The 10,174-nt window shown below is 41.6% G+C and overlaps 2 protein-coding genes across 5 annotated transcripts; one reads left to right on the top strand and one right to left on the bottom strand.

Moving 5' to 3' along the window:
• The first annotated feature begins 802 nt into the window (after window positions 1-802).
• On the top strand, window positions 803-5,306 carry cipca (CLOCK-interacting pacemaker a). Of its 4 annotated transcripts, none has more exons than XM_008283247.1 (4): window positions 803-925; window positions 2,126-2,239; window positions 2,695-2,864; window positions 3,311-5,306. In XM_008283247.1, exons 2-4 carry the CDS (start codon window positions 2,134-2,136, stop codon window positions 4,109-4,111), a joined length of 1,077 nt encoding a protein of 358 aa, XP_008281469.1. In that variant the 5' UTR covers window positions 803-925; window positions 2,126-2,133; the 3' UTR covers window positions 4,112-5,306. The 4 variants fall into 4 exon arrangements, with proteins under 4 accessions (XP_008281469.1, XP_008281452.1, XP_008281479.1 ...); XM_008283230.1 differs by having other exon boundaries at window positions 2,123-2,239; XM_008283257.1 differs by lacking the exon at window positions 803-925 and adding an exon at window positions 932-1,050.
• A 1,655-nt stretch (window positions 5,307-6,961) lies between these two features.
• Window positions 6,962-7,878, bottom strand: zdhhc22 (zDHHC palmitoyltransferase 22). The gene is made up of 2 exons (XM_008283264.1): window positions 7,323-7,878; window positions 6,962-7,239 (listed from the first exon to the last, which is right to left on the bottom strand). The coding sequence occupies exons 1-2, from the start codon at window positions 7,876-7,878 to the stop codon at window positions 6,962-6,964; spliced, it is 834 nt and encodes a 277-aa protein (XP_008281486.1).
• Window positions 7,879-10,174: the final 2,296 nt, after the last annotated feature.

Genomic DNA, 10,174 nt, shown 5'->3' with positions numbered 1-10,174 from the left:
AAAAAAAAAAAAAAAAAGTTTCATTTTGACTGTGTTAGTGTTTTTATTTCATTTAAATATTTATTTTGTAATAAAATTGTTATGGTTGTCAGATTGTCTTGTGTGATTATTTTATGAAATATGGACTACATAAAAAATAGATTTAAAAATTTAATGTAATGGATCGCAGACAGCAGACTATTATATGATATTATGTTCAACAGATTGGAACGATAAAGCTACATGACAAACTATCGATATCTGTATAAATAAATAAAACAGTAGAATTAAATATGATGCTGTGAAATCTAAACAGCGAGCCTGTATGACTCAAACCCACCGCAAAAATAAGCGCTCCTCTTTCGTCATCGCGGCAAAAAAAAGTGGATTTTTCCCGTTTCCGTGGCAACCACTAGCCATATAAGGGCATTTGATCCCTCAGTAGTGTTCTACCGGGAGTTTCCAACACACGACGGAGCCTAATACATGTTCCATCTACTAAATCACTTGCTTGACACCACTTGGAACACAACCTTAACGCTGGATTTATGACTCCTCCTTAGGAAAATATTACTTGTGTGTACTTATCAACTGGGCTGCTACTGAGAATAAAGTCAATATGCACTTGTTATGACACATTATGACTCTGTATGTGCTCAGTTTTTCCACAAATAATCATCCACAGTTTACCCGAGGATAAATCATTGAAAGCTCTGGATTTTGTATTTTATTTTGTATTTTATTTTATTTTTAAAAGCCCTCTGGGTCAAAGCAGACACGTCATCGCGGTCGCCTGTAAGACAACACTGAGGGCTCATGTTTAAACCAGCTAGTAGGCAATAGGCGTAGCTAACGTTAGCTTCACCCGAACCGAGTAGCTGTGACCACAGGGACAGGATCAACGATTGCGCCGCTGTAAACGTGTTTTCAAGCGAACGACGTATTGGTAAGTTCTGCAAAAAGAACAATATTAGGTAAACAGTTAGTTTATAGTCTTCTGAATTGGGTGCCAAAGGTGAAGCTACGGAAGCTAGCCTCACCGAGCTAACGGAGCTAACGGTGCAACAGCAGGTAGGAAACAGGGAAACGTCGTAGATACACACACAGCAGCTAATGTTTCAGTCTGGTTATAGCAGCTGCGTAGCTAGTTAGTCCAGTTAAAGTTAACTGCTGCGTGTCGTTAGCTGTTGTTAGCAGTTAGCTAACGCTGACAAAGTTGCGTATGTAAGCAACAATCCAAGCCCAGGACAAGTCATAAACGTTGGACGGTTCAGACTCCCAGCTTTATGGCGTTAATCATTGGCACTGATTTCCTTTTTTTTCTTCGGTGTCATACTTGGAGTGAAAACAGTGGAAAGCATCTTTTACGGTACCTGTGTGTTCACGGTGGCTGTGGGAGGCTGGCGGGCCCTGAAACGTCATGTGAGGAATGAGGAGTCTGGCCAGTTTTTAACTACTTTAATGTCCTGCTAAAAACATACAAAAAAAAACTACATAATACCATCTGTAGGCTTTGGTATGAGCTTGTGTTTATACAGGAGGTGGACAAAATAAAATGCATTTCAGTATAATGACGTTTAGTAACACCTTAGCATAAAGTACAGGCCTAAAATGTAGTGCCATTTAGTAAGTACAGTCATATTTTTACAATTGAATTTTTAAAAAAAGAGGCGATTTAAAGTGTTTTGTTTTGTTGTTGTTGTTTTTTTATAATAGAGCTATTTTGCTGCCTTTCAATACATTTGAATTTTCCTCTCTGTGATGTAAATCAGCCTAATTAAGGAAATGGCACTGACCCACTGGCCCATCAGTGCTGAGTTACTGGTTGATAATTTATGTAAGTGCAGATTAAATAGCAACGCAGTCCTTTAAATGTCCTCCACGACCAAATGAGGTGAACTGTTGCTGACTGCTATCAAGACACCACGAAGGAAAATGGAAAGAAATTAAATACTGCTGTATAAATAATGGACAAGCAGCTTTCCAGTTAGAAACTATTTGCTTTCTCTGTCTGTATTGGATGCTAACCAGCCTGTAGTTCATGTTTTGCCCTCACACAGCTGTAATCAAGTTAGTCTAGACTAATTCAAACAAATTGTGTTGTTGATCTTGTAATTTAACTGTCCACTCTCTGTTTTTCCAGAAGACACCAGCATGAATAGTTTCAGTAGACCAGACAGACACAGGACCCCGCCGTTCACCAGGGCGCCACACCTGGGAGCATCCAAGCATGACCTGGAAAGAGATTCAGGCTTCTCAGGTTTGATCCGACTACATTACTCAATGTGTTGAATTTGTCCAGTTTGATATTATATTATTGTAATTACTGTTATTAGTTTGTGAGTTTGCCGAGTGTGTGCTGCTGGTGTGGCTCGTGCTTGACCTGAATGTGCAAACTTTTACACGATTTTAAATAATTGATATTTCATAAACAAGGTCAACCCTAATCAAATGTGGAGATCTAGGTCACATTTTCTATGTAGGCTATGCTGTGTTAGAGATGCTCTTTATTTACACTATGAAGGCTAATCTGGATCTGGTTTACCCCATCTCATTAGGTTGATGGTATCCTTTTTTGAGACACTCTTCAGATTCTTATCTACATCTGCCACTGTTTTCATAGTGCTAATGTTCTACCGCTGTGTGCAGAATAGAAAGGTAAATCTGATTCTTTTCAACATAATGAGACCCATATGCTTGTCCTCTTGTTCTCAGATGCCAGCTCCGAGTACCTCAGTACAGTCGAACTGACCGACTCTGAGGATGCAGGAAGGAATGGGTCCATCGTAGGCCAGGAGCAGTCTGGTCCGCAGGTGGCTGTGATGGGAGGCTCATACGCTGGACTGTCTCCGATGATCATCATGAACAACTTTGTCTTAAAGCAGGTAAAATACAGCAATATGTGTCTCCATCTGAATAGCACAGTTTATTTTATTACTGTCTTTGAGCAATAGCACAAAATGGAGCAATAGTTTTGATACCAAAATCTGATTCCTGATGGGTGTTTTGAACTTGCTAGTAACTAGCAAGTACTGGCTAGTAATCCTGAATCTTTAACTTCATTCATCAGTGCTCTGGTAGCTCAAGGTCGTCCTATAAAGTTTTATTTAACTTTTTCTTAATTTATGAGTGGTTGACTTGCAGTTATAGATTAGTTAAGTGAGTGAAATGCCTACATTTTTTCTGTGTGTGTGTGTAATCCCCTACTCTCATTTGGTCACAATTCTGATTAAACTAGTCCAGGAGATTTATTGTCAGTTATATAGCTGACAATATACAGTTCTTTTTAATGGGGAATAAAACAGCAACACGTACTATATTTTTTCTTCAGCCATCCTCCATGGCCCCAGCCGAGAAGCAGTGGGGCTTTCCTTCACCCTTGGATGTGATGCCTCAATCACAGTTGGTTCTTCTTCAGCCAATGGTATCCAACGGCAACAGCAGCTCTCCTCCTAAGGCGAGTGCTGAAAATACCCGACAATCAAAAAACTACATGCCCATCCTCAAGTCGTATCCCAGAATCGCCCCACACCCTGTGGACACACCCACCAAGAGGGTGGGATCCTCCAGGGTGAGAGGGAGTGCAACGTCAGGATATGACCAGCGACAGAGAAGGCACCATCATGGCCACAGGCCCTACAGCTCCCCCAGCCCACTGCCAGCGCTGCAGACAACAGCTCAACCCATCTCCAACTTTGAAGCAGCAACCAACCAAGCACAGGCAGCTGAGAGTCAGGAGCAGCTCGCTGACAAGTCTCTGTCTGCACTGGTAGGAAGCAGCTCTCTGCTCTCCTTCTCAGATGAATTCAGGACTGTAACAGACAGCAACGAGATGCCTGCTGACAAATACCAGGACGTCGTCTCGATGCACAGCAACAAACTGAAACGTTTCAGCAACACCTACAACATTCTCAACAAGTCTGGTTTGCTGGGGATTACCATGCGCACGAAGCAGCTGATCAAGGAGAATAAGCGTACCCAGGGCCAGCTGCAGCAGCTTCAGGAGCAAACGGCTCTGCTGCTGGAGGCTCTGAGCAGTGGAGACCCGCAGCTCTGGACTAAACTCCAGCTCTCTCTGCAGGACACAGAGAAGGAACAGTGGGGGGCTAATGCTCAGAGAGTCCTGGCATAATTTGTGGACATGACCAGCAGTTCTGAATCTGGGTGCTGGAGGATCAGCCTCGAGGTTTCAAGGTGATGTAATGAATGTGATAAATCAACAAAACGAAACTAAATCATGAGCTTTTACACTTTGATCAGGGTGTATTAGTAATGAGTACTTTTCTACAGGCAAGTGAGGAAGCCAGAAACCTTTAGAACTGCTGGTTTAAGATGAAGCTGAAGCACATCCACCGTTAGGAAGTGGAGGTTAAGAAGCATGCTTGTATTTCAAACCCTTGCCTATAATGAATTTTCTTGCCTCTGCTGTTTCAAAAATAGCAAGTATCACTTGCAATAGGGCTATGGCTTCTATACATCCAACTCCTAATCGACATTTACGCATGCCTTACAGCACACGTGAAGACACACATGGGATTAAATCCTCAGCCATGGTATGGCTGTAGAGAAAATACAAGCATAATTTGTACCTTTTTAGATCAAATAGAAAACCTGATTGGTACACGTCCATCATGCATCTTTAATCAACAGGTCAGTGTCTCGTCAGGTTTTTCTATATTCTTTGTTTCTGAATTGGAGCAGATGCCTTTTTTGTTAAGTGTGTTTACTGAAGGAAGGCTCGCTAAAGCATAACATAGATTTTATTTTTTCTAAATGTAATTTTATTATTAAGTGTCAGTATTATTTATTTGTAATAATGTTTCTGACCAAGATTAAAGCTGTGTGAATAATGTAAACAAAGCAAGTTTATTATTTTAAGGGTTTTGCCAGTTCAGTGAGCTTCTTCTTTGGAAAGACGCCTGTGGGGAACTACGTAAGAATTTAGCGAAAGCTTAAATTGTAGCAAGTGAAGTGCTGTAGCCATATATCTGTCATGCCTTCGGTTGGGATCTGTTGCAGCCATGTTCATTCCTCCTGTAGTTTTACGCTTAGTATGACGTAGTATCGACGGAAAGTTTTAGACAAAGAAATAACACCTAAATGTTTTGGATTAGTTTCATATTACAGATTGTTGCACTTTAGACACAAGATTACTGACTTCAAGATGAGCGTCATGACTTGATGAGATAATGTGAATATAAGCGTTTATCTGGATGCCTGTGCCTTTTAAGTATGTTTGTACTTCATATCAGTGCTTGAGCAGCTTCTGTGTTTCTTTTTGAGCGTCTTGTGGAAGAAAGCTGAATGTACCTAAAGGTCTCCAAAGAATGAATATCCTTATTTGATATGATACAACAAACCATTGCTCTGCTGATGAAGAGCTGGGGGGTCGACTGATGTGTTGTTTTCAGAGCCAATGTTGTTACTGATTATTAGTAATCAATAATACAAACTGCAACACAAAACTTGCCTTTTGTTTAAAAGACAACTTAGCATTTATCCTTGTGTTTTGATTGGCTATTACTACCAATGTGTAACCAATGGGATAGTGCTGTGTGTGGGACATCACTCGAGAATTAATCATAACTACAAACTGCACCTACTTTGCATTAAAACCAACATTTTTAAATCGGTTTCTTTTTGTTGGATCTGTTGCACGACGATGCTGATAGTCAGACAAATACTTGGATCTGGGAACCAATGAGTCGACCCCTTTGATAAGCAATTTAAGTCTTAAATGGTTAAGTTTTATATGAAAAGTTCTTGTTTTTATTTATTTTAGCAACACAAAACGACTGTTGCAGCACTTTGCAATCATTAGTCATTGAGAACCAAGACGTGTTTTGATTTAATCGGAGCTAAAGGAGGGTGGTGAGAACGACACATTTCAGATGTTTTTGTTTTGCTGTCATTGTAACGTGTGCTTTCTGTACCTTTTTCTTCACTCACTAAACCGTTATAAACCTTTGCAGACCATTTCCTCTCGCTCATCTGTTGCACTTTTCTAGCTCAGAATGTGTCCTTATTAAAGACAACAAAAAAAACTGAAGTGCTCGGTGTGGTTTGAATACTTTTATTGGTATAACAGGAATAGACAAAATATCTCTAAAAAGTATATTTATTGAAACCCTCTTTTAAATGAATTCCAGTATGTCTGTAGCTGTAGCCGCAGCATAACAGTGAAAAGTCCTTACTAATATAATGCAGAGTGGCCTATCGTCAGCGATGTAGTGAAAACCTCCTCTTTGGGGTCATCTATAAGCATGTAAGACTTCATGGCACATTGTGAATAATACCCTGGATAACAATAATCATCTCCACATCCCCCCCTCCCCCACCCATCCTCATAACGGTTCCTGTATCTCCGTCACACTGTCTGAGTCACATTAGTCGGGGTAGAAAGCATCAGGCTCTACGTCGGAACAGCTAACTGTCAAAACAATGTTGTCGAAACCGGCAGTTTTTATGCTGAAGACAAACTCTTGTTTCCTCGTCTGATAGCCCTTTAGTGTCAAAGTGAGAACCACCATAGGTTTCCTGAATGTCACGCCGGAGCGTCCTCTGCGGAAGTGTGGAAGAACAATGCACTTTGATAATCTGGGAGCACCGCGGCGTGGCACAGGCTGTCAAATAAAGCTGTGAAGCCATGCAAAGCCGTCTTGAAGCGAGCGTTTTAGTAAAACTGTCCAAAATGACCCAACTTATTTGTCTTAATATTGCCTTTTTAAAAAGCTACTTAAAGAACACACTTAGACTACGCACTTGTTTCACGTTGCTTGTAGCTATGGCTCCTGTCCTTATTGGAATGTGTGCTAACTGGCAGCTAATTCATGGACTACTTTAAACATCCTAAAGCGTCCATTTATATCTAAAAAAATCAATCACCACGTGGATCCCAGGAAAGCATTTTCTACAACATGTGCTGCTTGTTTGACCTATGGGGAGCTATTACTATCATTATTATTCTTATTATTATCATCACTCAGTCCTGTTTAAGTGCCTCTGTGTCATCAGAGCACGTCTCCACTGTCTGCACAGGCAGGATAAGGCCAAGGATCCAGCGGGTACCGAAAACATCCTTTAGGTTTTCTCTCCATGGGCTGTGGTTGTCCTGAAGCTGCCCCCTCTGCAGCTGACACCAGGTCTGTCCTCTGCCCACCAGCAGCACCTGCTGGCAGCAGAAACCTGCGCAGACCAGACCGATGCCCAGCCACACGTACAGCATCAGCACCAGGAACAGCTGCAAGCCTGAGATGGTTCCTGTGAGGAAACATTGAGAAGGAATTAACGCTGAAGCATGCCGGCAAACATGCTGAAGTGTGACCTCCAGTCGGAAAACTCACCCATGAAGAAGTAAGCGGTGGAGAGAGGGAGCAGGGTCAAGAAGGTCAGCGGGTTCTCGAAGGAGATGGAGTACTCCACCGTCAGGAAGGCCACACCGAGAACCAGAGAGTACAAACAGGTGCAGGACGTGTAGATGCAGAACATGATGAAGTAGCGCATGTTCTTGTTGCCGATGCAGTTCCCAGTGAAGAAACAGTGGTGATCCCTCTTGAGAATGACTTTCTTGCACAGTTTGCAGAAGTGACGGCCGTTTAGGAGGTAGTGCGCGTCCACTTTGTCCGAGCAGTGCGGCGAGCACACCGGGACCGCCGTCTCGTTGGCACTTTCAGCGGGATATTTAATAGTCATTATGTAATTCCCCAAAGCGTTGAACATCAAGAAGAGGAACACGGCGGTGTGAAGCGTCGTGGAGCCCCTCAGCGACGTGTCTGGGTTCGGGAAGATGGTTGGGATGAAGAAGCCAAAGTGCAGAATGAAGGTGACTGCTGTGGCCATGAAGAAGTATGCAGGCGCGACGGCATTGAGAAGTCTCAGCTTTAACATCCGGGTGAACATGTCTGAGAGAGTGAAGAACACACACAGTTAGCAGCAGGGGTGGAGAGGAGATCGACTCAACTACACAACATACATGCACAACATAATGTTATCTGATGATTGTTAAAGTAACATCCAAACACTGTGTATCCAGTAAAGCACATCAGGAATCATAATCCAATAATTGAATATAGATTATGGACACATTCTACATTTTTATTGCTATTTTTTGTACATTTTGTCTGATAATACTTTTGTCTTTCTACTTGAGCTAAAATAAGAATTCAGGACTTTTATTAGTAGAGAAATATTCTACATTTTTCCTATATAAAGGCATGTTATTATAAGATATTTAACCAAGACTAGAAGCTTTAACACTGGCAGATTGGAGGCAGTGACCCTTCCAAGGGTATGATTTTGGTTTAGGGCATTTTACATGAAGCATCTGGGTGAAATTATAAAAAGAAAAGGGAAAAAAAGAGAGAGAAAGTAAGTCTGCTGCTGAGAAAAACTAATTTCTGAGCAAAGTAGGGTCTGGGGACTCTCAGGGGCCATTGAGAATACCAAGAATATCTTATCCTCCTCTCTGTGATCTGCTAACCTACACCACTAACAAGATATGCAAATCACAGTGTATCACACCACAAAAAGAAGCCACAGGCTAAACCTAAAACTGGGTCTTTGTGCCCCCCTCTTATTATTTTATTTCATTTTATTTTATTTATAGGGCATCGACACACAAACACCGGGAGTCCCTGCTGAAGGCCAACGCGTGCCTGAGATGACAGAAAGCGTCTACGATACTATCACGGTCGCCCCTCCGTCCTGTTTTTTTTTTTTTTTCCGTTTTCTTAGAGATTATAAAGGTGCCGGTTGATGGCGTCGATCGCTTTATTTCCATCATTTTATCTCCATGGCGACGCCGCATCCTCCTACCTGCTGATGTGAGAGGAGCTGTCCTTTCAGCACCACCGGAGCTCAGCCAGCCTCCTTCAAACGCAGACCAGAAGGGGTCTCTGAGCCACATTGACGCCTCTTTCATCACTGGGGTGTCCGCTCCTCTGTGTAGCACCGCCTGCTGGTCCGGATGCGCCGGTTTTCCTCCTGTTTTTTTTATTTTCTCTGCCTTTTAATTCTCTGATTTCACCAACCTGTTCAGACAAACCACATCTATATAGACTGATATTAGAATAACAGCAAAAATGTAATCAGGATGAGTTACGTAGTTATAGCAACTGCAAAAACGGCCATTTTAAAGTAAAATTGATTCATATATCTCACTTGGGGTATTTAATTAGATATATTAATTATACAGTATGTTGCAGAAGTGACTATTTTGTCTACCAGGTTCTGCTCAAAAGGAATCCAAAGGAAATATAGAATTTGTTGGGTTTCTCAACAATGCAATTTTATAGAACTACATTTATGTGAAGCAGCTTGAGATGACATCTGTGATAAACTGGCGCTATATAAATGAAACCGACCTTAACTGAATTAACCTTTTATTTGTATTAAATGTTTTTACAGAGACGCTTTCAAGTTAAAGACCTGTGAGTTTTCTAAACCACTGTCAGCAATGACATTTCAGTGATGCAGAACCAAATAGGAGCTGTCCAAGAGCAAAGAAAGTGGTGGACACTTCAAAGTAGTTATGCATATTTTAATATTTTAATATTTTATGATATCTTTTCATGGGACAACACTGAAGAAATGACACTTTGCTACCATGTAAACTAATCAGTGTACAGCTTGTATAACAGTACGTATTTACGGTCCTCTCAAAATAACTCAGCACACGGCCATTAATGTCTAAACCGCTGGGAACTAAAGTAAGTACACCCCTAAGTGAAAATGTCCAAATTGGGCCCAATTAGCCATTTTCCCTCCCTGGTGTCATGTGACTCGTTAGTGTTACAAGGTCTCAGGTGTGACTGGGGAGCAGGTGTGTTAAAATTGGTGTCATCACTCTCACACTCTCTCATAATGATCACTGGAAGTTCAACATGGCACCTCATGGCCATTTATCACAGGTGTCATCTCAAGGCACTTCACATAAATGTAGTTAAATAAAGTTTGATTAAATTACATTGTTGAGAAATCCAACAAATTCTGTATTTTCTTTGGATTCCTTTTGAGCCGAACCTGGTAACAGTCGGAGACAGACAAAAAATAAATAAATACAGGACAGCACAGAACATCCATCCATCCATCATCTATACACCTTAATCCTCACTAGGGTCATGGGGGGCTGGAGTCTATCCCAGCTGACTCAGGGTGAAGGCAGGTTCACCTGGACAGGTAACCAGTCTATCACAGG

Source organism: Stegastes partitus, unplaced genomic scaffold (genome assembly GCF_000690725.1).
Source record: "Stegastes partitus isolate 25-593 unplaced genomic scaffold, Stegastes_partitus-1.0.2 Scaffold8, whole genome shotgun sequence".
Taxonomy (NCBI): domain Eukaryota; kingdom Metazoa; phylum Chordata; class Actinopteri; family Pomacentridae; genus Stegastes; species Stegastes partitus.
This window is presented reverse-complemented; position numbering and strand designations above follow the sequence as displayed.

Excerpts from the sequence above, each read along its gene's own strand:
- cipca (XM_008283247.1), top strand. The coding sequence starts at position 2,134 with ATGAATAGTTTCAGTAGACCAGACAGACACAGGACCCCGCCGTTCACC. Across the intron at positions 2,240-2,694 it reads AAGAGATTCAGGCTTCTCAG|ATGCCAGCTCCGAGTACCTC; the intron begins GTTTGATCCGAC and ends TCTTGTTCTCAG. Across the intron at positions 2,865-3,310 it reads ACAACTTTGTCTTAAAGCAG|CCATCCTCCATGGCCCCAGC; the intron begins GTAAAATACAGC and ends TTTTTTCTTCAG.
- zdhhc22 (XM_008283264.1), bottom strand. The coding sequence starts at position 7,878 with ATGTTCACCCGGATGTTAAAGCTGAGACTTCTCAATGCCGTCGCGCCT. Across the intron at positions 7,240-7,322 it reads CACCGCTTACTTCTTCATGG|GAACCATCTCAGGCTTGCAG; the intron begins GTGAGTTTTCCG and ends GTTTCCTCACAG.